Source organism: Trachinotus anak, unplaced genomic scaffold, assembly GCF_046630095.1.
Source record: "Trachinotus anak isolate AG129_WGS33_773 ecotype Australia unplaced genomic scaffold, CSIRO_AGI_Tana_v1 ptg000013l, whole genome shotgun sequence".
Classification (NCBI taxonomy): Eukaryota; Metazoa; Chordata; class Actinopteri; order Carangiformes; family Carangidae; genus Trachinotus; species Trachinotus anak.
Window position 1 is genome coordinate 19,755,216 of NW_027273864.1, and position 27,942 is coordinate 19,783,157.

The 27,942-nt window shown below is 40.0% G+C and overlaps 1 protein-coding gene across 12 annotated transcripts in view; it reads right to left on the reverse strand.

The window, feature by feature from the left end:
• atp2b2 (ATPase plasma membrane Ca2+ transporting 2) overlaps nt 1-27,942 on the reverse strand; it is a 123,532-nt gene that overhangs the window by 4,894 nt on the left and 90,696 nt on the right. For 9 of the 12 annotated variants that reach the window (XM_071493852.1, XM_071493855.1, XM_071493851.1 and 6 more), the window contains 13 exons: nt 27,560-27,724; nt 25,614-25,828; nt 24,895-25,137; nt 14,217-14,458; nt 13,041-13,275; nt 7,962-8,141; nt 7,701-7,788; nt 7,341-7,447; nt 6,184-6,375; nt 4,909-5,122; nt 4,599-4,810; nt 4,364-4,471; nt 4,050-4,232 (listed from right to left, as the gene is read on the reverse strand). In XM_071493852.1, coding sequence (XP_071349953.1) covers nt 4,050-4,232; nt 4,364-4,471; nt 4,599-4,810; nt 4,909-5,122; nt 6,184-6,375; nt 7,341-7,447; nt 7,701-7,788; nt 7,962-8,141; nt 13,041-13,275; nt 14,217-14,458; nt 24,895-25,137; nt 25,614-25,828; nt 27,560-27,724 — 2,384 coding nt within the window. Of the gene's footprint in view, nt 1-1,297; nt 1,348-1,671; nt 1,862-4,049; nt 4,233-4,363; nt 4,472-4,598; nt 4,811-4,908; nt 5,123-6,183; nt 6,376-7,340; nt 7,448-7,700; nt 7,789-7,961; nt 8,142-13,040; nt 13,276-14,216; nt 14,459-24,894; nt 25,138-25,613; nt 25,829-27,559; nt 27,725-27,942 lie in introns of all 12 variants that reach the window. The other 3 variants (XM_071493862.1, XM_071493858.1, XM_071493861.1) reach the window with 2 other exon arrangements.

Sequence of the window (27,942 nt, forward strand, 5' to 3'; positions counted from 1 at the left end):
TCAACTCCATGCACATCTAAGTAAACACTCAAGTATAGGCCCCAAACAACTATGTGAATCTTTACTGAGATTAAGCCATTATCTTTGTATCCTGTCTGCATGCGAAGTATCGTCAACATGTTGAAGTTTAGGATGCATAGGAATCATCTGATACTTAAAAAGATTTTATTTGAAGTTTTTACAGAAAATTGAATCATCAGCACTCTGGAGTACACAAATCATGTCATCGTGGTTGCGTTGAAAATGTTCCTGTTGAAATCACAAAATTATTTCTACTGGATTTCTACTGGATTGCTACTTTGCACCTCTATTATTGTGTAGAAGCACTAAATAATAATAAGTTATGCACCCCAATGTATTATTAAAATATGTTAACAGAGCAGAAAAGCCTCAATGACATTACAACTCTAATGTATTGGAATACTGAATATACTGTAACTGCGGCGAAGTAGGGCATAAGGAGACAAAACAGGAAAAAAAAAAAAAAAGAGGAGCCTCTCTGGATGAGTGCATGTGACAGGATGTCTGACAGGTAACACTGATGGGGTGTCAGAAAACGGTGGGGGGTTGAATTTAAGTTGCTGGTGCTGCAGAGGATCTATGTATGTCCGTAACTATGGCAACATGACAGTCAACTACACTGACAATATGGAGCGACAAGACGGGATGAATTATTGGTACAATACTGCTTTGTGGAGTTTCTCGAGTCCCCTCCATTCCTGTTCAACACACTCTAAGCATTGATTTTCAATAATTAAATTGAGACAGGGAAAGTGTTAAAGTGTATTTGTGTGTGTGTGTGTGTGTGTGTGTGTGTGTGTGTGTGTGTGTGTGCATGTGTGTTTGTGTTAGATAGAGAGAGAAAAGAAGATGGAGGTGGACAAGAGCATTAAGTATAGATGATATTCCCTTTGTATTTGCACCATTTGGGATCCCCATTTCAAATTAAATGAACACTTGTTTGAAAGTTTGCAAGTAGAGGTCTTTAAAGATGTCACCTTCCCACATACTGTAGCATCATTTATGTTTTTAGTCATTGCAGATGATGTGTCAGCAGCAGAATGCATAAAATAGCCTGTAAATTTAGCTTTAGGTCAATTCAATGTGATATGCCTCATCAGAAGCAAACTCACAGATTAAATGAGACAGCAGTGCAACTTATACTTGAATGTTTACCCAGTCCCTCGGTGAGTTGATTGAAATTAGTTCATGTTAATGTCCGTCAAGACATATAAATGGGAGAATTGAGGAATGGGATGATGGATGGGGGATGAGCAGAGGGAGACAAACTCACAACCTGAAATGTCACGCCGTGGGTATCACCCTTAGTCCTGCGCTCCTAGCACTCTGGGGAAACAAACACACATTCACCAATGAGAGGACAGTACACCCAAGCATGGGAGGAGATATCAAGATGAATTTGAAATCCAGTATGAACAGCAAAAAGACAGAAGAAAGAGAGGAAATGAAAAAAGCAAATAGCAAGAAAGAACAAAAAAAAGACGAATCTTCAGAGATGCCAACCCTAAACAAAGACCATCACAGTAATTTGTTTTAAGTCTAATAAATAAAATAAAATATATGTGGTGAAAAGTCACTTTTTGTTCTTGACAAGGTGGCACCTCTGAAGCAAAGAGAGCAGAGAAGCAGACTGACAGAGTTCTGACTCACGGCCAGTAGTGGGAGGAGCAGTAGCAGCAGTAGTGCTTGTAGGAGAGGAAAGGGCATTGGACAAGGACACGTGACTAGGACTAGAAACATTGGTTACATCCTGGGTCTGGCTGGTGGTGGATGATTGGCGTCTCAGAGCCCCCGCCCCCTGAAAGGAGGTGCCACTCTTGAAGGTGTTGACTACTTCAATCTGTGGAAGGAGAGCGGGACAGGAGAGGACAAATGGCTGCTCAGAGTGACACAGACCAGATGGAAACACAGGTTGACTGGCTGGGTGACTTTGGTGGTAAAGGGAGTACAAAGTCTCTCAATCATGACATGATGGGGGTGGGGTGGGGTGGGGTGGGGTGGGGGGGGGGGTGGGGGGGGGGGGGGGTCAGAGTGTAGTATCCCCTCAACAAAATGGTGATTTTAACTTAGAGGTCAGTTCACCCAAATTACAAAAGAAAGAAAGAAAGAAAGAAAGAAAGAATTGCATTGAGAATGGTTGAACGTGTATTAGTTAGAACTAGGGACCTGGATTTAGATATCCCAAACACAGATACCTCAAAAACACTCAAACAAATAAAACCAAAGCTATCTTAAGCCAGAAGCCACATGAGGTAGGTGAGAAAATGAGTTTTTTGGTAATTTGGGTGATCTGACCCTTTCAAAGACTAGTTGATGTGTGATTTTATAAAATACAGATGCAGCCATTTACATCATTCAAAGTCTATTGTTTTGTGGCATCTCCTATCACCTTGCTTCAGGAATTAAAGGAAAACTACAGTTTATTACAGTTGTTTGTGGATTTCTTGCAAGTAAGAATCTTCTTCCCAGGCTCCAAGCTATTTGCTTTTGGCCAAGCCACAGTGTTTCAGACCAATCAGCCAAAAGCTACTGTTTGCAGCTGTTTGTTGAGTATTTCTCCACTGATAGAAGAGCAAACATCACTGAAGGCACTGAGTTCAATTTACCAACTGGCTAACTGGCTTTTTACAGGGAGTAAAAAAAAATGGGAAGGATGCAGAATCTGATCAGTTGAAGTTACCACGTGATAGATGATACTTTTTACTTTTTGTGCACCAAACACATAAAATTATCAACAACACACTCTCAAGACTAACCACACTCACTACCCCTGCACAATTCAAGACAATGATCTCAAACCACTTCAGCTTGGTGTGCAAATGCTTTCACTCCATATGGTCCTCTTTTGACTCCTAACTCTACATATTTGTATTGTATCTCAACATCACTGCAAATGAGCGAAAACTCAATCATTTTCGAGGCTTCAGTAAATAAATGAGATATAAATGAGATAGACAGATGGTTAATGCAATCACCTGCCAAGTATTTTTTGAAAGTGCCCTTTTCCAAAATGTTTCCAAAGAGGCCTTCCCAGATGGTTCTGTGGACAAAACCATCTGGCAGGTCAGGTTATAGGAGAACTTTAAGTGCACAACCACAGCAAGTGTAGTAAGTCAACATTAAACCAGGACATCGGCCTGTAACCTCTGATGAGGACGTTTCTGATGCAGTTTGTAATTTTTTTTTATTTGTCTTCTTCTCCTCCAAATAAATCTGAATAACCTGGGGTGTCGAAATCTCAGCTGGTAACTTGGTGAGTATAATGTTATCACATCTGATCAAACTGATGGCTGAAGTTCTGACAATAAAATGTGAAATAAATTGTAGTTTTCCTTTAATATATAAAAAAAACTGTATTTCTATTCTCTCTTAACCCTGTTTGGCTGCTTCTGTAAGATACTGATCCACAATACCGTGTCGTGGGATAGCTTCACCCTGGACCATCAGTGAGATGAGATCATTGAACACCCAAATCCAACACACAGGCAAAACTGTCTTGAATATCACAGTGATGGCGGTCTGCAGAGTTCGTCACAGTATGAACATTGTCAGTGACTATTTCAAGTTGTATTTCACTCTGAGGGTTGACCACTGATCTTCCACGGGTCCACGCTGGTGTTCACACCAAGTCCAACGAGAGAAAGCTGCATCTTCACGCACCTAAATAAGTCGTCTTGAAAAAAATAACTTTATGGCTGTTACTGACTAACATGTACAACATACAGCATAGTCTAGCATTTCTTCTTAGCGGTAAGGTAATGTCTGCCGTGATGATACTTCCTACAGGAAACTGATTATATGACAAAGACAGACAATAAAACAAAAAGGCATGTCAGAAAACATCACAGGTGAAATTTAAACTTGTTGGTGTTAATTGTTCCTCCAAAATTATACATTTTATCTCAAAGGATTAAAATGAGTGTCCTTTTAAGTGTGACCCTGTATCCATACATTCAAACCAGCAAAATCTTTCTTTGAAATGAAACAGCAAATCGCAGCATAGGGACTGAACACTTTCATGTTCTCACCTGAGTCTGAATACGGTTGAGTCCTCTGAACCAGAGTATCTGTCCTCTCCTCAGTTCCCTCTCTGCGTGGTCGATCTCCTCATTTTCTTCGTTTACATCCTCTTCAGGTAACTCATCTTTCTGAGTTAACTGGCCAGCCCTCCGCAGGAAGCGCAACCTGCTATTGGGTATGGAGGCTATGACCTAACCCACAGAGAAGAGGGAGCATTGGGTCAAAAAGAAAGGAGATGCACAGGGGGAAACAAAAAAAAAAAAAAAGCAAGAAAAGAATCCCACTGGGAAAATCTAAAGACAGAGATTAGTTTGCATGTTACCTGCCCCCAGACAAGCTCCCCCAGCCCAAGGAAAACACACCACATCCACTTTTCCAGGTCCAGAGGTTGACAGCTGAATGGCTTACCCCCAAACTGCACAATCACAATCTACAAAAAGCACAACGCAAGTCAGACTCAAACAGTATGAAAATGCGCGAACAGAAAAAGTATTCATTTATTTACAATTATCTTTCAATAGTTTTAACATAATATCAAACCATTTGCATCAGCTTACCTGCACAGCAAAGGTGCCAAAAACAATAGAGCAGAAGATGGGGTTCCTGAAGATGCCATCAAACACATTCCGCTCTCCATGGATTTTTCGAGCATTTATCTCGTTAAAGAGCTGCATCATGACAAAGGTGTTGAAGATAATGGTATAGTGCTCAGATGGAGGAGAGTGGAGAGGTGCATTACGGCCGTTGTCAATGTCAAAGATTTGTTCGCCTAGAGGAGGAAAAAGGAAGACAATTTGTTTAAATCCACATTGTGTTGAATCAGTAAGGTTCAGAATCTCTGGTGTACTGCAAAATTACAGTCCATACCAACAAAGAGCAGTGTGAAGATGAGGACGAGCTGATAGACTGCATGCCCTAAGATGTTCTTTGTCATGGTGCTGGAGATGAGAGGCTTGTTGCGACCATATGGCTTCCTCTTCAACAGAGACTCTGTGGGAGGCTCTGTTGCCAAGGCCAGGGATGCAAAAGTATCCATGATCAGGTTTACCCACAACATCTGCACTGCCTTCAGGGGAGAGTCCTGGGGAAATGCAAGGGAAATTGCAATAAGAATCAATAATTTCAACACCACCAGAAGTGGGGAGTAACTAATAGCTAATGCTTTGCATTAAAAAAACATTGCTTTGCTTGTCTTGCACTGCACTCCAGTACTTTTGAATTACAGATTAGACTGCAGTTCTGCTGATATAACCCAATCAGCAGGGTATTCCAGTTTGACGCCCTCTGTAATGTCAAAAATGGTGAAGTTGTTGTGGAAGGAAGGTCTACTTTTAAATTATATCATATAGGTGAAACGTGATCCTTTGGGTTCGTTTTGATTTGTGAAAACATGGCCTTATATATACCACTTGTACTGTATCTGTTTGTGAAAAGGACCCTTTCAATCAAAACATGCTCAACACAACTAGCCATGACTACTTCAACAGCACAGATGCATATTTTAATGGTCTGTTGATCAAACAATATTTCCAGGAATTACTTTGTTTTGAGAATCTCTTCCCCTGTCTCCTGTCAAGTAATTGTTGATGAAGCTTGTAAGAACAAAATGGTCACTACTTCAGAGAGCACAACTGCAATGGGAAGGGATGTGTTGAAATGGCATAATCATGTCAGAATGCCACATTGGCCTTTTCATTGTGACCACACTGTTGAAGAAATGTGACTCAGAGCAATCTTGAAAAGAGCTACTTCTACTTTTAGCAAAAATAATTATACTTTTATTCTATTGATATTTTGTAATACTGTTTTTGCTTCTAACAGAGTCAAGCAAAATCACGGTAAAATGCAAGATTAGTTCTGCTAATTAAAGAAAATGTTCATATTATCTTCGAAGATATCTATATATATCTATTTATTATTGTTAAACATAATACATTAGTTACAGCAGCCACCTGGGATGTGATGTTAAATGTCCTGTTTATACGTTGTAGTAGCTCTGTATTTACCTACAGGAATGCAATGTTGCATAATTGTTAATGTTAAAGCTGTTCTACAGTACATATTCGCATGCCCACACACACACACACACACACACACACACACACACACACACACACACACACACACAGACATTCCTCTTACCTGTGTGATGCAGGCACCAGTGAAAGCCACTATGACGGCCACAACGTTGACAGTTAGCTGGAACTGAAGAAACTTGGAGATACTGTCGTAAACATTTCGGCCCCACATTACCGCCTTGACGATGCTGCTGAAGTTATCATCAGTCAGAATGATATCTGACGCCTCCTTGGCCACATCTGTGCCAGCAATACCCTGGAAGAGTGCAAACATGGTGCAGTCAGAAAGAAACAGGGTTCTATTACCCAACTATGGTGATTCTAAATTTGCTGATTATCTGCTGCACCACGGTGTATTATTCCTCAATATACCAAACAAGTCTGTCACAAGCCTGTCTAAATGAACTCTGCAGGCACTGGACAAAACTGGACTCTGGACACGAGTTGCCTCTGATGATAATGACAATGATAATGATGATGCAAACTGTAATTAAACAGTTAGTGTGTGTTGATGCTTTAATGACAGGAGAGTCCATATTTATGGGAGGAGCACAACACCCTTCCTGATATTCTGTGAGTTATAGGATGAATGACAGGGTGAATTCACAGAGCATTCAGTCAACCTTGTGCTTTACAGTAGTGACGGGTCAAAATTGCACCACATGTGACCTGTCAGTGACAGGGTTAGGGCGTACTTCTGCAATTGGGGTATGTGGAAACAAGGCCGAGTGGGCCAGGTAATAAGGAAAAATACAAATTATGATTTGTGCTTACAAGGACAATAAAACAACTGATGATGATGCTGATCTTTGGTAAATTTTTTTTGTACAGTTATGACTACACAGGACACACTTCTCACAAGAAAATCCCAATTAATTAATTGAGGAGGATTGGTCTGTTGAGGGCAGCAGAAACAGAGGAAGCAACAGCCAAAGAACAAATAGATATAAAGTTGTGATTTAGAGAAAGAACAGAATCAATGTTTATTTTTTATATTTTAGCAGTCTGTTTTCTGTAAAGTCTGAGGAATCTACTGCAGGGAAACTGTGCAAGCTCGGAAATCCACTAGGGGGAGCATGTAACCTACACAGCCTGAGGCAGAGTGCCTGTGAAGGAACCCCAAATACTGCAGAGGTGAAGAACACATCAGCAGATATTGTCTCATGTGAAGGCAAGAGAGAAAGACACACACGGGAAAAACAGAAAAGATGGTTTGCTTACCATGGCGAAGCCAACATCAGCTTTCTTTAAAGCAGGTCCATCATTGGTCCCGTCTCCTGTCACAGCCACCACCTGCCTCTGATCTGCCATAGTGCTGTCAATAATTCCTGTCAAACACACATACACACATGCAGCATGCATGTTCACTGAATACAGCATCAGAAATGAGAAGAAGCAACATAACTCCACGTGAACTTTGAATGCATGGACAACAGCCTTGATCATAGTGTTGGTTATTTACTGCTTTCAGAAAAGCTCTGAATAATTTCATGCTTCGAAAAAGTAACATGTAATGGTAACACACTCAAATCTCAATTCATCAGCAGTAAATCAGAATATGAAACAGTGCAACTGGTTTACCTTTGACGAGTGTGTGCTTGTCAGTCGGGGAGGATCTGGCCAGAACTCTGAGTTTCGGCCAAACCTTGTCAATACGCTCTTGCTCCACCTTGACATGCACACATATGTCCACACACATGTGCACGCACACAAACACACACACACACAGAAATGGGAGGACAAGTGGTTGCAGTTTAGGATTTTTCTTTCTCTTTTCTAGTCTCAACTCTCTTCTCTCAGCCTCTCTTGCTCTCTGGCTCACTCTGACAGTGGTTATAGTACCTCTCCCTTCTCATTGCGGATCCTCCTGTTGAACTCTTTGCCGTCGATGCAGAGGAAGTCCTCTCCAGGGTGGATGATACCACACTTGATGGCTATGGCCCTGGCTGTATTTATGTTGTCTCCTGTCACCATGCGCACTGTGATGCCTGCACGCTGGCACTTTTGGATGGCATCAGGCACCTAAAATGTGATACATGAAAGCATGCATTGATTTTTTGGCCACTTGTGAGCAGTGGAAACAAGCTGTGAATTCAGCGCTCACATTGTATCATCTTCTTAGCAAATAGTTACCTATTTACACATCGAGCAGATACAGAGGAGCATATATTGAGGGTTGTGGTTCTATTGAATTGGTGAATGTGAGTCCAGCATTCAACTTTTGGTTGCATACTTGAGGTTAATATAAGCTCTTTAGCTGTGAAGTGCTCCACTTGTTCTCCAGCTAGCTGCTTATGTTTTCTGTCTTCCATGTGGTGCTGGACAGGTAGTGCACAGTGGGTTTTTAGAGCTTTCTCACTGAAAACAGTTGCCGACTGAAGCTGAGAAAAAAACACTGGGAGTGGTGAGACTGATCCAGGAAAGTACCAGGCCAGAGAGTTAAATAATGAGCTGAAAAAAATGTGTAGGACGAAGAAGAACTGCAGAGTCAGATGATAACTGTCTTTGTCAGTTAAAGCAGGTTGCACATAAAAGTAGTCATGTAATCCTTTGATAATATGAAAATATATATTGTAGCCACTTTATGGAAAATACCAATAGCAACAATACTCCTATCCTTGACAGACAAAACATACACATACAGGTACAAATACAGAAAAATCTAACTCCATTATACTTTGAAAGCAGTATCCATCTGCCTTTGTCCCTTTTTGCATTAACAAGACGTATAATGAAGCATTTCATCTGTGCTCTATTCCCTCTAGACAGTGGTCTAGTAGATTAACTGGGAGATATTACTGCATGGAGATTGATCTGTGGTAGAACAAGTGAGCAAAGGCAGAGTATGAATTCTGAAACATGTCTTCTTCCTGACAAAGGTCAGTGTGGGCGAGCTCTGCTCTCCAAACCCACACATAAACAAACGTGTGCACACACAGTAACAGCAACTCACATCTACTGGCACAAACACACACACACACACACACACAGAGGCAAGAATATGCATACTTTCCACTTCACACTCACAGACACTTGGGCATATTACACATACACATGGGAGCATGTGTGTACTCATAAACACACACCAACACACAGTATGACATAGAGAGAAAGACTAAATTAATCCACCACCGCAATGTGTGCACAAACTGAACTGTGCATTAAACTGCCAAATCAAGCTGCTCATGAAGGATTTCACTCATTACGAATGAATTATGAAAATTATGATTGAATGATAAACACTAAATCCAGCTATAAAAGTTAGGCCGGTGGAGAGAAGTGGAGGCAGTAAACTGATTCAGTAATGTCCATTTTACAGCAGTATTTACCTGAAGTTTGCTATCATTAGTCACCATAAACCACTGGTTGTATCCGAACAAGTAAGGCTGTAATTCAACTTTTAGTTTCTTAGAGAAAGAAAATGTTATTTCTTCTTTCAAAATTCCTCATAGTCTAACTTTAAAGATTAGTCTAAATCAAATTAATTCCAAATTAAGTATTTAAATATTCAATGGACATCAGTTAAAGTGTAAAAATATTTCATGGACATGAGAAAAAAACAACTAGATATGCCCTATACATATGAAAATGAATTCTGACTGTAATTTCCCAGCAATGTCCCAATAAGGAAAAGGTCAGGGAGGTTCAAAGGGACAACAATGTTATTCACCAATATGCAAGGCCTTTCATCATCAGTATTATGTGCTGAGTTGGTAATGTGTGACAGTAACAGCAAAAGGCTTGTCGAACAAAAAGCTAATCTACATTAATTCATTGGTAGTCATTTTAAAATAATATGATGTGACAAGGTAAAGAAGCCCTTACAATAAATATTGTGGCAAGATATCAGCTTCCTGTCTGTTATCCCTGCTGTTTTATTCTCTTTTCTTTTGGATTCCCAATGCTCTTGTTGACTGGTCGTCCAAAAGAGGAGGTGGAGAGAAGATGAGGAGAGGAGAGGAGTGAACACTTATTAAAAATACAATCTGGCCCGACAGGGAGAGGGTAAAAGGCTAGTAGGTGAGACTGAAAAACAAGTCTCTTGTGTCTCGAGAGTGGATCTGGTTACACTCTCATTTTCCTCCGTTTCTCTCCTTACCTGCCCCTCTGCCATGAACCTGATTTTGAATTTGTTGGTCTTTCTCAGTCTCTATCTCTCTCTCGTTTCCTTTTTCTCTCTATTTCCCTCCTCTCTTCTTGAGTTTCTCTGGGGGCAACCCTACAGAGCAGCTGGTTATTAAAAGAACATTGCATTCTGGAGGAAGAAATTAGAGACTAATAAACAAACCAAAAACATGTTTATCACTCTGTGTGACCTTTTAGCAGAGGGGAGAGTCATCTCATTTCCAATATTAGCCAGTCTTACAAAGAGGCCTGGAAAGATGTTATTGGAGAGCCGCAGTGTTTGGTGCACTGCTTTTCCACATCGGTTATTGAAAATGTCAGATTTTAAGTGACTCCTTTTGTGGAAAAAAAGGGGAATTCTGCAAACCTCCAGGCTTGGAGCAATGCAAGTGACCATACTGTTATTTAAAATTTGAAATATTAGATAACAAATGTTGAACCATCTGCATAAATCACATTTATTGCATTTCCAATGTGCAAGAGCTTTTTCCTTGCATATTTCTTGCTATTTGGAAGTTGGTTGGTTTGCTTAAAAATATGACAACCTGAAATAGGACTGTGATACAACATTTTATTCTCTTTAACGCGTTTTTTTTATAAGATTGTTTACTTATTCGTTTTGAGGACGATTTTTTTTCTTTTCTGCGTCTTCTCTCTGTACTTTTTTTTTTATCTACCTCGGTTCAGATGCTTACATAACTCAGCTTCAGATGCAAAAAGAGAGAAAGGCATGGTGAGAGAGAGAAAGGACGGTGAGGAGAAAGTAAAAAAAAAAAAGAGCAACCAGAACGATGAAAGTCAAACCACCCCACAAGATGAGGAGAGGTGGAGAAGAAAAACATGATGGGGAGAGGTTGAATGAGAGACCTTGTTAGAGAGTGAGGAGGGGGGATGGAAAAAAAAGATGAAAGGAGGAAGTTGAATAATGCAGTAGTCAGTTTCCTGCTTCCCTGTACCTGCACTGGCGCTGTCAACTGAGGTCAGTTTTCCTACTGTATGCAGATACAACTTTCTCTCTCCCAATTATAGCCCTCTTTTTTTTTTAAGTGAAATTGATCATAGAAAATGTGTGCCACTGAAAAATTATTTGTTGATGAATAACTTACTTATTTAATTGTTTTGCCTTCAACTGTGCTGAAAGAGGCACTTGAGGTAAAAATAATAAATAGGAGAAGGTGATAAATACTGAATTATAAGTAAAAGCTCTAAAACTACTCTTGAAAACCTTTGCCAGTGTTGCAGTACCACGCATTTTGTATTCAATATTTCCCAAATTACTAAGCTTGATTAAAGTATTCAAGCTCATCTCTATCACAGCATCTATCTCTACCATTTATCAAAATGTTATCTATATAATGCAGTATATACATTCACAATATGTACAACCTGCATTTTTTATTAAATGTAATATTAGCAATGTATGAAAGCTGAGCAGTGCACGTTTAATCAGAAATCTCTAGCAGGTGAAAGTTGATTGGCCCAGTCTTGAGTGTGCATTTCATGAATCAATAATCATTTAGTGAGGCACTCATTAGTGAAGCAATTGATTATGCAAACACCCTAATGTCAAGCCTTTCAAATGACACATGATCCCTTTCTGTCAGCTCATCGTTCAGGCTGCTGCTGTAACCGGGTTCCCGCTGCTTTGTTCACTCTCTGCCTAAATAGCTCCACAATAGATGTGATATAATAAATACAGAGATATTGTATTATATTCATTCTCAAGCACATCAACAGAAAACAATTATTATAATAGCAGAACCATTAATAAATGCCCAACTGTAAATAGGTGACCATTCCTCACCCTCACTGAAATACAGTAACCTCATATTTGAGCTCCATTTGGACAACTCTGATGTAAATAAAGGCAAAGGTTTTATGGATGCAATTACAGGAAAGGAGATGCAACCCAGATTCACAGAAAATGTTGATATGTTTCAATGTGAATTTTCTATGAAAAATTAAGAATATTAACAATCACAGTCTTTGAAATCCAGGAAAAAACAAGAAAATTGCATAGAAGAGGTGAATGAGGGCTGGTGCATGTTTACATATTGAAAAATCGGAGTAAATATCAAAGACTCAGTTCAGTGGCATTTTACCCAAACTACTGAATATAGTATACGCTGTCTCAAATAAACTGAATAAATATATCTTATGAATAAATGTCTATTTTTATTGAACTAGAGTTTCTGTCTGCATCTGCACCCCTGTCATACCATACTATTTAATTATGTCTCAGTCTCAGCCTCTAACAGCAGCAAGAGATCCTCTAAGCAATAACTGTTTTCAAATGTGTGCACATAGGCTGTCTAGCATACTGCCAGGCTGTGGCTAACACCATCATTTATAAGCACCCTTGTCACACTCATAAGGCATACACATATAGACTTTCTTTGCACAGTACAACCTCACTGTGCGCGAAACAACATGGCACTATGTTGACATACAGGATGTAATTGTCTTTGCTGTCTATCATTTTTAGGTTGTCTCTTTGTCAGTGTTACAGAGATGTATTTAGAAAGGCCAGCCTGATAGATAGTTGATAGTTCCTGAGGGAGAATTACATTGTTACAGCAGCCTACACAAGTAGCACAGAAGATAAAAAGAAAGAAAAAAAAACTCTAAAGAGAATAAAAACAATAAGAACAAAAGAGACTCAAAAATTGTGACACTGCTTCAAAGTTATGGTGAGGACACAAACATGACAAAGCTGCTGACAAGTTGGTGGTATAGACCGTTTGCCCAACATCTACTATTCTCAGGGTGTAACCAAAATATCTCACACTCTCCTACCTCTGGCCTGACAGGGTCCTCTATCCCAACGACACAGATGGCTGTGAGGTCACTAAGGATGTTGTTCTCATCTTCCCAGTTTGGCTCAGGATCGCTGGAGAAGTCACGGTATGCCACACAGATGGTCCTAAGGCCATCACATGCCATGGGCTCAATCACCTTCTTCACCATCTCGTCCTTGTCCCGTGGACGGAAAACCCTTGACTCTCCTACCTCGTTGAGAATATGGCTGCATCTGCAGTTAAGGGTGGGTTGGAAGAGTGGTGGGGATAGAGGTATTTAAATGTGTATATTGGTACTGTTAGTTTCTGTTCTATGCCAATATGACCAGTCATGGAAAACAATACAAATTTTCCTGCAAATTAGATTTCATCAGTTTTCCAAACATTGAGGAGAATGTGTTCAGCTTAATATCCACCGCAGTTTCAACACCTGTCAGTGGTTCTGGACTCATGATCCTCAGTGTTATGGTCTGGAGTACCTGACGCTCCCAGACCAACAGCACTGCCACTGCTTAACTATTGTAGCCTAAAGATATTTAAATGTGATCTACATTAAAAGGCTTTCTAACGGGTGTACCGGTGTGCAGCGCAACACAAAAAACCAGATCGAATTCAACTGCTCTCTGTCAATTAGCCATTTTAAAAAACATAGGAACTGTAATTTTAGCAAATGTCATTTATTACTCTCATCAGTTTGTATTTTCATCTTCACATTAATTTGCATTTTACCTCACATTTACCCTCAAATGAAACTATCTCTAGTTTCCTCTGTATTAAATATATACAAGACATCATGGTTATGTTACATTAAATGTTTGATTTTAATATTGTGCTGTAACCAAAGAGAATTTCTGCCTCCTCCTTAAGTGGGTGAAAGAAGCTTCAGAATGATCTCTCATATTTTTCTCGGAGTTACTTATTTGTTGCTGTAATGCTCCAGTAATGCACTGTGAAATGTCACAATTATGTGACCTTCTAGTGGAAACTCCCACTCTCACTGCCTACAGAATGTGCAATAGGTTGTGCCCTCAAATACATTATGCTCTTCAGTATGGATTTGCTATGTATTCGGTGAAAAAATGCAGAACTTGATTATATAATATTACTGTACAATAATGTATACGTTGCTTTTATTATCAGAACCATCTTATTTTAATCACAAAACCAGACTCACTTTTTGAGGACGATCTCAGAGGCTCCTTTGCTGTACATGCGGAAGCTCCCATCAGGCAATTTGATGACAGTGCTCATGGACTTCCTGACAGAGTTGAAGGTGTAGACTTTGTAAAGCTTCTCCTCTGGGATCTGGTTTCTTATTGGCTGGTAATCCCGCTTCAGGTCCAAAACCAATCCCAGCAGGCCGCACTCTGTCTTGTTGCCCACCTGCTTTGGCAGACCGCCTTCCTTATCTGGGGGCTGGAGAGAGGCAGAGGAAGAGATTTTCTCATTTCTCAGTTCTATATTCAGATCAATATTTCCTGCAATATACATGAATTTGTGCTTCTTATTGATCTTATGTTTTTCTTATAACTGTTTTAAAAAATATTTTTATAGCACTTTTACCCTTTACATTATTTCAAACTATAACACCACCTCACTCAAATTCTTAATGTTTTTTACCGCACCTACTGCTGTGTTTTCTCATGGAGACAATCTCTAGTTGAGCAAGATCTAGTAACAGACAGCACTGTTTGTTCTGTTCAATTCAATGATTGAGATGCTCTTTTCTTCAGTGCAGTACAACTAATGTAAGGCTTGAAATAGCTGCTAGTGATAATCAACCAGTTAGGAGGTGAAGGGGCTGCTCTGTGTGGGAGGGTAGGAGATGAGATGGATGGAATCAGATTTGGAGGTTCTTATTTCAGGCATGCAGCTCAACCCTTTGCAATGCGTAATTGTACATTTGAAACGATGTTTTTCCATGGTTCAGTAAACTTCTCAGTATCCACATGTCGACATGACGATAAACACAGCCTGTGATGTGTTTTTTTTTTAACAAAACATATTTAAATACATATAAAATGTGGTTCTCATTAGCAGTTTGTGTTTTACGGTTTTACAGTTACAACTTATTTTCCCCATTATGGGATTATTCATTTATTTTGTGGAATAAGTATTAAAAATGTTGAAAAAAATAGTCTAATACTCAAAGCTATTGAATTTACTGTCAAAGAAAACAAAGACAGGCAGCAAAACTTTGCCTTTAAATCAGTAGAACTGATTAATTTGACGAGTAGCAGGGAAATATTATACAGTATATGAAGTTCGAGGAGTAATTTCTCTGCCTCTCAGAGCTGGAGTGTGCTTATTATCTGCCAACAATTGAGCCTTTTATTGTAGGTCGTATGTGTGTGTGTGTGTGTGTGTGTGCGTGTGCGTGTGCGTGTGTGTAATCTGTTCGAATCTGTACATGCGGCTGTTCAGGTGCTGTACTATGTGTGTGCAATTGCACACACACTTACTGTATTTGCAAGTGTGTGAGTGTGTGCATGTGGTCAGCCTGTGGAAGACTCGGCGTTGCCATCGCAACACTGGGCAAAGCGCACTTGGAAGGAGAGACTTGGAAAAAGAGAGGGCGCTCTCTCCACCACTTGGGGATTCTTACTCTTTGGCTCTACTTCTCTTACAGGATTCTCACTCATCTCACTTCACACATGTCCTTGAATCTTTCTGTGTTTCCCTTTTTATCTTTTTCTAATCCATATTTATTAGTATTTCCCAAGCCACACTCCATTTACTCACTATTTCCCCTAATATCCCACAGAAAAACAAGCAATGAAGCAGCATGATGATCCATCTTTCTCTGAAAATGAGCTGTTTTCCATTTCTTCAAGTGTGACAGAACAAACCTCATTATCATCAATATCCTACATAGAGTCACAGACACACTGACCATTGTAGTGACACTGATGCTCATAAGTCCGGACACATCTGAGAGAGTGCAATCCTTACTGTCATTATTCATAACAAGCCTCCTCACATAATCACACATTCTCAAGCTGATGGTCATTTTAGTCCAATAATATACAAGTGGGGATAAAAAAGATGTTGAACATTACTCCCAAGGAATGCTGATCAAGAAAGTATGGCTGCAACTAATAATTATTGTAATTATTGGTCATTAGTGATTAACTGATAGCTAAGAAAATGTCAGAAAGTAATGAAATATGAGTATAATTTCTCAGAAATCCAGGTAGCAGCCTCAAATTCTTTATCATTTCCAAAACCTAAAGTTACAAAGTTTACCACTATATATGCGGAAAAAAATAGCAATAGTTATGGAGCTGGAGGATGTTTGGCCTTTTTGATTGAAAAAATGACAGAAACAATTATTATCTAAATAATTAATTTTGATTAATTGCCTCAACTTAATTATAAACAATCACAATTCTGGGCAACATAAATCAATAAATTTGCTGTAAAACTGTGTGGACAGTAGATGTTGCATGTTGTTGTTGATTTGTATAATTGAACTCAGTACTGTTTGGCTGTGCAACATGTTGAAACTGATTCATTTGGATCCTTATTAGCTGGCACTGAGGTGACAGCTAGTCTCCCTGGGGTCTTGCTATTCAGTACCTACAGTACATTTGACACCTACACTCACAGCTATAGAACAGCTTGTTTTCAGGTACACTTTCACTGACACACACACGCACACACACACACACACACACACACACACACACACACACACAAACAACACGGTATGTCAAAAGCACACTGAACATAATGCTTCTGACTTGCTGCTAAGCAGACACCTTCAGTCTGTGCTATTTGCCCCCAAAATAGATTGACTGCAGGCTTGCTGTTCTGCTTTTAAAACAGCCTCCAACCAAGATTAGATTTAAAAGGATATCTTGACATTTTGACATTTTGAATTTTACTGTCTTGTTGTTTTCTTCACTTGGTACTTGCTGCAAAGTGTTGAGACAGATTCTGTATGTGCAGTGTAGTTAATCACATTGGATTGTTGGGATTGGTGCGCTCACATGCTCCACCTGATGACTGTTATTGTCCACCTGATAACAAGGTTCTGATTGTGGATGCTCAAAAAACGGTGTTACATGATGTGCCTTTTCAAGATGACTGAGAAAGCCTAAAATATATTTTCCTGTGGTCAACAAAGATAATAATACTGAATGCAATCTATTTACTTAATATCGACATTTATTTCTCCATAGTGTAATTTTTCAATTTTTCTTTTTTTGTCCAATCTGTACATGACAAATATATTATGTCTCCCCCTCTTGGAGGGGGAGTTCTTCCTTCTCTGAACCGAGGGTCTAAGGACAGAGGGTGCTGTACTGTATGCTATAGAGACTGTAAAGCCTTTTGAGGCAAATCTGTGCTTTGTGTTTTTGGGACACATAATTTAACCATAGTTACATAGTTTTGACCTAACTTGGCTGTGATCAACAGTGTCAAGGTTTCACTTTTCAATATCTTGTTTGGTGGCTTTGGTTTCAGGGAGTCCTGCATCAGAAGAAGCAGAATATCTTGGAAGGATTCTAGGCAATCTGTGGAAATTTGGCAGAGCATTGCAATTTGTCTTGTGAGCGATCAATGTTTGCCTGAACACCTCAATATTTTGAAACCACAATTTCCTCAGAAACAATGAACATTGATTCATTCAGACTCAGACATATTTTACATGTCCCTTTAGCTGCAGCTGCTATGATCCTGGGGTTCCAGCTGAGAGGGTTAGAGAGAAAGTCATCTAAAATCTCATTAATCATTAAAACGCAATCAGAGTGCTGGACCATGTCCACCTCGTAATTGGACATATCTGGTTAATGTTCAGCTGTGTGTCTCACAGACACAGAGAGGAGTATAAATACTTTATACCGAGTTTGTTTAAATAACAGAATTAATGCCTTTTCCTAATGACCAATGATTACATCAGGAAGACACTGCCTGTCATTGGCTAATGAGGGGATGGACCTAATGGCCTCATCTGCACTGTCTACTAAATGTTTGGGAGGCAAAGCTCCCAGCAACAGAACAACACCATGCTAAACCAATAAAAGTAAATGAACATCTGAAAACTGTACAGCATGTGTCAATGATAACTTCTACACACACTTTAGTTAAGAAATTGTGTTTGCTTAAAAAAACAGATCAAAAAAGAGCATATGCAAACATGTGTTTTCATGCATCATTTGTGTTACTGTCATGTAGGCTGATATCAGTAATTCCACTTATTCACTATGAAGTTTCCCTTGCTTCATCAAGTTTATTAAAATAAATTTGAAGTGTGTGTTTGTTCTGTTTGAATTTTATGCTTGGTGCACTTCGTATCTGAACTTTGGAAGACAGATTTTTTTAAATTTTTTTTTTTATTGATGCTTTATGAAATTATTCTGTCTTTCCCCGTGTTATATGAATGCAAACACTTGTGTATATAAACTGTGAGACATATTTCTGGAAATCTGGAAATTTGAAACAGACACAGCTGAAATTCATTTGGCTAGTGCCACAACCCCTGCCACACTGCGGAAAAACACAGAGAAATACAGACACCGACTGCTGCAACAACTAAAGAAGGCGAATCAACAGAAAATAAACAAAAGGCAGACAGCATCACCACTGCCTTTTATTGTCCGAGATTCCGCAGAGGTTCAGCTTGACGTGGGTTTCTACGCACAAGGACAGTTGCTGGCATAGGATGCCCAGCGTTGGCATTACTCGGCCACTGTTGGCACGTCGTTGTCTGGACGTGGCTAGGGACCAGCTGCCCTCTCCCTGGTCCTTGGGTGCTCCCGCAGGCAAGGACATATGCCAGAGGGAGAGCTGGCAACTTTACTTCCTATACCACCTGGGGCTCTCCTTAATCCATCCCTCCTGTTCCTTCCCTTTCCCTTCTCTGTTTCTCCATTTCTTCCTTGTTCTCTTCACACTCCACCCTGCTATTTTACCACACTACTTGCTGCCCCTCATTTTACGTTTTTCTCCTGTCTTTCCCTCTCATTCTCCTCTTCCTCACTAGGTTCCCCAGTCTCTCACAAGCCACCCCACCCACACCGCCTTTGCCTTCCCTCCTGTTCCCTCTTTGCATGTAGGAGTGGATGATATTCTAGCTCTCCACATGACTGTACCAGCCAACTGGGCTGAGGCCTGGAGGCGTGCTGGAGGGCAGTAATACAGTCTTCCAGTCCATGATGAGGACACTTGTCACGCGAGTGTGGTTTCTCTCTCCTCTTCTTGTATAATTTTCCCATCTTCTATCACCCTTTGCACTAATTCTTGCTTTACTTCCCTCTCCCTCTTCACTACACAGCTTACGCCCGATTTCCATTTGCTTTTAGCTTCCTAATATTTTATTTCCTTTATCTACTTTGTCTTGTCACAGGAACACAACACATACAGCAAGTCTCAATAGACCTATGAGAAATTCTGAATCAAGAATTTGTATCTATATAGGTGATAATTGTGTTGGTGCTCTTGACATTAACTGCTTCTCTGATCTTTTCTTAGTTTACTTTGATCTTTTTTTCTTGCTTTTCATCACAGACACGCAAAGCTCCAAATATGGAATATTGCTCTAACCCTGGCGTTGTTTGATGTGTGACTGGCAGGTTTAAATGAGCTATTTAGCACTGAGAGCAGGCTTTCGATTGATTTGGTGCTCATGACTTGGTCTCATATCGTAGGTGTATTGATAGTCCAGCAGCATTCTGCACAGATTTTCACTTTCCACATGTTATATTTTGGGTTGAAAGTGGTATGGGGAAGTTTTGGATCAGGTGCTTACAGTAAAATCTCATCTGGTTTAAACATACAGTCCCTGACCGTGGAATTTCTTTAACTTACAACATCATATAGTTCAAGTATTATTTTTAGTTTTAAGTTTGTTTACATTATTTACAGTACTGCATAGATCTGCATATGGAAACTTTCCTGCCACCCCCACATATGGACTTCAGATTACATGTCCTGTAGCTTTAATTCCACTTTGGTAAAACATTTCACATACATTGTTCTTATTTATTTGTGGTGAGTCAAAACTTAAATCTATTCCCAGATATTTGTCAAGATGCTGTGACAAATGCGTCAAAATCAGAGCTAAACCATGGATACCTGCTAAATACTACAACAAATTACAATACAAAGGCCAGAAAATGGCAGTGATTTTGAGTATTAATGGCATTTTTTGGCATTTTATTGTGATCAGTTTCATTACCACTGACCTCACACTCCAAATATATCTTTGATGTGTTTAATTGACGCTGGTCTTCCAAACCAACAAAAGCACGGTCAATCAAAGCATGAAATCTACCAAGTCATGTGTGACGGAAATGCGGGGAACCCATTAAGCTTTGTGCCTTTGAAACATCAAAGTATCATTCTAATGTGATGACAACTTCTCTTCTCACTGCCCTCTCAGCAGCACTGTCAAGACTGTAAGCAAGTGCTAAACACAGAGAGGAGAGGAGAGGAGAGGAGAGGAGAGGAGAGGAGAGGAGAAGAGAAGAGAAGAGAAGAGAAGAGAAGAGAAGAGAAGAGAAGAGAAGAGAAGAGAAGTCATTGGGACATGGGTTTGTTGTGGATTTCTCTGTCTTCTGAGTGTCCAAAACTTTTCCAAATATTGGGACACTGGGTGCTTCAAGCTGCAGACATGCAGATACTCTCATATCTTCTCCATGTTGAGCAAACAAGCACACAATGTCCAGATGACAAAAGCCCTGTGAGCCAAAGCCAATTACATCACAACCTCACTGCTGACTACAGAACAGAAATGAGGCTGTTCATTTTAATTACAAGCCATAAATTGCTTATTGTAGACTAACACATAAATATTTCCTATTTGACATGACCAGAAACTTGTTTTTCTATTATCTACATTTCAACATCCAACACATCCTGTTGAGTCTATTTATTTTCCATTGTCACTGTCTATTCATTTCCATAAATACATATACTACACAACTGAAGCCATCTATATGTGTGTGTGTGTGTGTGTGTGTGTGTCTGTGTCTGTGTGTATGGGTGTGTTCGTTATCTACCTCTCTTGTCCCTGACCGGAATAATGACCTGAGCAGGTGGTTGAAGCAACATGAGACTGAGCTCCCAGGACACTCACACAGCCATGCTAAACACACACCACTGTGCTGTGAGAACATGCACCTGTGATCTGAATACCTCCTACAGTGTCAGTGTGCCTGATATGACAGATGTGTGTGAGTGACATTTGTGTGTGTGCATCTGCACTTCACTAGTTTTACACTTCAACACACACACACACACACACACACACACTGTGTTCTAATGGACAATGTTAATACGCCACATATACATTGAAAAAACTCAGAATGTGAAGTGAACTTTGAAAGAAAAGGCTAATTCTATGGAGAGACTGTTTGCTATGGGGCTCTTGCCACCGGGAATGACGCATGTTCCTTTGATATGACGTCACTGAATGACGTTACATTTTGCTATGTAGCATGCATGATTTGACTGCAAGAGGCACCCAAGGCAAAAGGATGTGTTAAGGATCTGCTTGTGTGCTTGTTTGTATGCACGTGTGCGTGTATCCTTTTCAGAATATATGAATATGTGTGTACATGGATACGGTATCTAATGTGCATGTACAGTCCGTGTAAATGTGCGTATGCTGTACGTGTACAGGGTTTCACTCTGTAAATGTGTGTGAATTTCTCCCTCGAGGATGAAGCCTCTCCACTTTAGAGTCTGTATGTGCTGACAGAAGAGGCAGAGCTATACCACTGGCTGTATTATGAAGCCAGAGAGGCAGTAGAGGGACTGATATGGGTATCAAAGCCTGCCTCTTTGCCTTTGTGCCTTTGTGTGGTGGCCATCAAAGACTTCCATAGCCATCCTGGCATCCCACAGGATTGGCCTCTTATATAAGAACACACCAGCCAGCATACTGCAGGAGTGGCGCCGAGGGAGTGGGGGTGGTTGGTGGAGGGAGGAAGAGATGCACTAAATATTCCTCAGATACTTCCTTTTTGCATCCTGCTTTTTGAGTTCATTTCATTCCTTAATTATATCTTTCCTTCTTCATCTTGCTTTCTCTTTGTTTCTCTACTTTATTCTAGTCGAGCCCTCAGTAAATAAATATATCCATGAAAACACATACTGTACTATCTGCTATTTATGTACTAGATTTTATGTTCCATACTATATTTATCCAAGTATGTACTTTGTGTATTTGTGTATGCATGGATGAACTGATGAACGTATGATGTACGATGAATGAGGATGTAAGTATATGTGAAAGTGATGTAGTGAGTTAGGTAGCTAAGTGGTTAGCAAGCTAACGTACATACTGTAGATGAAAGTAACAAAAAGTGAAGTTATAAGCTGATATCATTTGAAGTTTACCTTCTACTTTGGTCCATGAGGTAACCTCTTTTATGAATGAAGAGATTAAAAAACAGACTAAAAGGGCTATTTAATCCACCAAGTCTAAGCTGCACTGTGCCGGTGCTTAATTCCGTTGAGCTAAGCAGCTATGGAGGTACAATGGTCTGATGTAATGCTGCAAAGCATTCCTCCAGGTTTTTCAAAGGGGATAACATCTTGTTAATGTAGCATGTCTTGGTAGAGAAATGCTGTGGCAAGGGCAAACTGAGGGGAGCAACCTCCAAGTCCCAACAATAAAAAATGATTCATGATTTTTATTAAGTAGGAATAGAAAACATTCACCAATTTTCAATAATATAAAACTATTTTAAACTGTTTGTTGAAGACACATGCTATATACAGGGTTGAAGCACTTAAATTCAACCTTGGTCTTGAGTATTTTCTTTTTTTTTTTTGCTATAATCTTGAACTTTACCGCAGTCTTAGTTTGGACCACTGATCTCAGATACTGCAGTTTTTATTCTTTTTGATTGCTTTTTCTTTCCTTTATGTCCTCTCAGTCATCTGTCAGTTCCTCATAGAGACCAAAAAAATCCATAATATTATGTGCACTGTACAACATTGTCATTTGCAAATGCAGTCAATGTTTGTTTTCCAGTGCCAAGTTTTTCATTTTGGATATACTGTTCTGTGCACAAAAAGACATAAAACCTGTGATTTATCATTTACTTAATCATGTATTTCCACAATTTTAGCAAATAATGCAACATTCTGGACTCCTTTACACATCAATTTCTATTTCTTCAGGAACATGAACTTTTAACACTCTTTCTTAAATCAGTTGATATCTGTTCAGCACACACAGGATCTAATTAACAGGACTATTTTTCCAGTTCCTATCTAATTTTAAACTCTGCTAGAGCCAATGGACTATATTGAGTGATTGAAGCTTTATCACAGTTGACTCTCACTGTGAACAACAGTTCATCACTGCGTGAAGAATATTACAGGGGAACTGTTTTATTTTTTAATCTGGCTGTGATAGTAAAACCTTTATTTAAACAGAAACAGGTCCGTAGATTCTAAAGCCCCTGCAATAGAAACAGGGGGAAATTAATGCACCATGTGCATTGTTAAGGAATTCAATTTAAACTCTCTCTGTCAACTGACGTTGAAAAGATAAAGGGCCCTATCTTCTACACTTGATGCAAAGCAAGTGTCCTTGCTAATTTCAGACTGATGCAGTTGTAATTTTTCTGTACAGCGCCCACTTGGTTTAAATAGCAATAATACACTTGCACCCGTCTGAGCCCCCATGGGTGTGTTAGTCTTAAAATGAGGTGTGGTCAGACGCATTATTGTCTCATTGCTATCTTGAGGCAGCAGAAGTGATTGCATGATTGACCAACCAAAACCTGGTCTTAAGTCAGTGGCACAGTATTTCACTGTTATTTTGAAGGTGCAATATCAAGAGAGGAATATGCGCCCACTGTACATAGGCAGGTTGCAAGTCACAAGTAACTGCATCGCTTAGATGTATCTACCATGTGTTGAACTAACCAGACCTAAGACAAGAATCTGAAGCTCTCCATCTCAGAAACCAAGTGACCAGCATTGTTTTCACCAAGACTGCGATCGTGCCTTGAGGGGTAGGAAGTGAAATCTGTGGGATCCTTCTATCGCAGATGTCCTGCCTGCTCAGCTCATTCCCCAAGCAAGTTCCATAAGGGCATTTGTCAGTTGGTCAGCCATCAATGAATGGACACAACAGGGGTTTACAAGGGTAGTGACACACAAACAGGCACAAATGATATGTGTGTGTGTGTGTAGGTGAGTACACATGGTCATGCCAGAAAAATATTACTCAGGTATGTTGCTCTAACTGTCTGAAGACATCCTTAACTTAACAATCTTTGTTTTTAGGATATGTTTGCTCTCTGTGATTACAATATACAAGAGTCTGTGTGTCAGTCTGTCTGTATACATATCTATCTATCTATCTATCTATCTATCTATCTATCTATCTATCTATTTCTTATTGCATGCAGGTCTAATTGGCTCGGGGCAAATTTCTTTTCGCTGCATTCACTGTAAACAACAGACCATCTCCAGCACTTAGACAGATTGGATTCAATTACAGTCTGCTACGCTCTGAATATCAGATAAGACAAAATTACACAACCGTTCTCAAGGTGACAAGTTGAGTGAATGCCTGATGAATCTAAAGCAGCAGCCAAGGACAGTGACTGCCTGCTTCGCCAAGAAGAAAGCACTGCAGAACTGTCTCACTGTATCAGAGCTGCTCTTAAGTCCAAGTCTGAAATATACATCTTGACTAAATAGGCTTTGGCATAATAGAATATCTTCAATATTGTGAGCAGGGTTCATACAGGGTGCCACATACGTTTTATACAGTAGTATTATGTAGATTTCTTTGCGTGTTTCTCCAACCCTGAGAGTAAAAGCTTCTGAACTGTGGGTGCAGGGAATTTTTACAGTGGCTCCCATTACAGGTGGCTTACCAGTATCTTGGTGGTATAGGCGCTGTTGATGGAGATGGCATTGATCAGTAACTCCAGTGATTTGGGTGGCAGGACTCCAGGATCTGGGATTTCTTTGTAGTGCACATCTCCAACGTAACACTGTACAGCTGTCATGCGGTTGGTAGTTAGTGTGCCTGTCTTGTCAGAGCAGATAGCGGTAGCATTGCCCATCGTTTCACATGCATCCAAGTGACGCACCAGGTTGTTGTCTTTCATCATTTTCTGTTGGTAGGAAACAACATGATGATTATGACCTGTTGCAATGCATATTTGAAATGCTTTAAAATATCAGAGCTAGCAGATGGATGCCTGAATTAGCCTATCATGCACTTGCACTGCTTGAACTTCGGTGGCTATAATAGCTACCAATACAAAAATAGGGATGTCTGTGCTTACATAATATGTGAAACTGCTTATGTAATTCACAGCAACAAAATGCTTTCCACACGTGGCCTTCATCAGAATTAGTTTTTCTGTTTGAGGCTGCGAATTGAATAAGTACGTTAACACAGTGCAGGAACTAACTGCTCCGAATCCTCATGTATGCAAGCGAAAAGTGAAAAGTGTATGTTCTCAGCAGCAGTGAAGCATAGCTCATCCAATCTACCTATCTATCTATCAGTCCAATCAAATGGACAGCATTTGTAGCAGAGATACAACAGTACCACAGTGTATGTACAGTACGTGGCATTGCTCACCTTAACAGAATATGCCAGGGAAATGGTGACAGCCAGTGGCAGCCCCTCCGGCACGGCCACCACCAACACTGTCACACCGATGATGAAGAACTTGACAAAGTACTGAATGTAGATGGGAGTGCACTCTGGCATCCAAGGGCGCTTCTGCATCACAAAGGTGTCAATGGCAAAATACAGGACCAGGATGATGACTGTGACGGCTGACATGAGCAAACCTGAAAAAGACAGAACAGGTATCAGCTGAGGAAAGGGAGGATATAAAATGAAAGTGAAACATGCATTTGAAAAAAAACTAAATATTCACACTGGAAAGTGCCATGAGTCTGGAGGGAGAGTGATCGATACTCAGGAATTGGAGTCTGAGTGGAGGTTCACTTTATTTTACAATTTACTGAGCCATTTGTCTGATGATTTGACCCATCAGCATAAGGGAGCCATTCTAGCTCTTGCCAGTACCATAGCCCAGGGTGATTCCTAATTCCTTATCTAAAATGCATATGTTTTGGTATGGGAGACTGTCACTGAGCTACCATGTCCCCTTAATTGAGATTCACAGGATTATTTATTTGTAAGCATGGCTTAAAACTTATTATGGTTGCTTTACAGTACATGTAGGGTTTTGTGCATGCTGGCTCACTTGGATTGCATTTTGACACAGCTATATTCAACACAGGCAACAATAATTTTCTTTTTAGTTACACGTGTGCTTTTGCTGCATTAACATGTCAAAATATTTGCAGTGAAAAAAGTTAACACTATTTCATGAGGGATAAGTACATACAAGACTCACAAATAAACAAAAGTAATCAGATCACTCTGCCTCTAGGACAGCCTTCTTCCACCTGCGCAACACTGTGAAAATTAGAAACTTCCTGTCTCAAAAATATTCTGAAAAACTAGTCCATGCATTTGTTACCTCTAGACAAGACCACTGTAAGTCTTTACTATCAGTATGTCCCAATAACTCAGTGAAAAGCCTCCAGCTGATTCATTTCCTCTCTGATTGCTGTCACTGATCTGGTACCTGGTGTCAGGTAGATACAGACCAGGTATGGATTATTAGGTGTGTGTAGAGATCAAATAAGCCACATTAAAGTACAGCACATAAATACAGATGCCACAGGGTCAAAGGCCTGGAGGGTTATAAAGTCCAAACATTTGCTGCCAGAGCCACAGGAACACCATATGATTTTTCAGTGCTGCTTGTATGCTAATCCATCCATGGTATTTCATTGTTTTGACACCACGTCCTCATTCCATCACTCAGGCCAACAGCCTGATATAACAGCACACTGCAAAAACATGGACTTCAACTCTTGACTAAGTGAAACAAGAAAATAGCTGCTTCAGTAACGACTTGGCACTTGGTTCTTTTATCTCCCTCAATAGCTATCAGGGAATATTTTGAGGATTTTGGGGATTCTACTTTTAAGAATCCTGAATTCTCCAGACTGGTCCAGAAACCTTTGCATATCATGGCTAACATTTGTTCAACAGTAATCCTTCTGTGTTGCTGCTGAGAGGACACCCACAATGTGGGCACACTGGCATGTGGGCATCTGTTACTAAAAATGCTTGCTGGTACAGAGATACTGCAAGTGAATTTGACATCCACTTCTTAGTGCCATAAATTGCTTTGAATTGAATTACAAACAATTGATTATGATACAGATTGTAAAACTGCAAAGTGAACAAGATGCATCATAAAGTCTCAATTACTCCCACTACAATGATTCAACAGGTCACTGGAGGACAGGTCTCTCTACTGTTCTGTAATTCTGAAACATTCTTTCTGACTGCTCTGATTGCTTTAAGCGACCAAGATGTGAGTCTTATCTTAGTGCAACAGCTTGTTTTGATGGACAGGATGATGGTTCAGTAACTTCTTGTCCCTGATTTAACTGCCTAAGTGAGTGATGGGCTTGTCTGCGAGCAATTTGCTGTACCTGCTTTGCCAATCTGGACGGCCAGTTTCGTTAGCTTCCCCTGCAGCACAGACTTCTCTTTCTTCGAAACGGACACCTTCTTCTTCTCTTTTTCATCGGACTCTCCGCCTTCAGCACTCTTTAGAGGCTGCATCTCCATGGCAGCTGCTCCATCCTGCTTCTTTACTGTGAACACCACAAAACAACAGAAAGCAGCACTGTTAGAAATGGAGATTAAAGCAAGGAAATGAGGAGGAAGAGGTGCGAGGTTTTAACACACAGGTGTTACACTGCTCCAGAACTCAAGTTTAGCCTTAAAACAACAAAAAAAGATCATATGCAGCCCCATGACAACATGAGACTAATTGGTTTATACTGTATAAACATTTCCTTTACCAAATAAG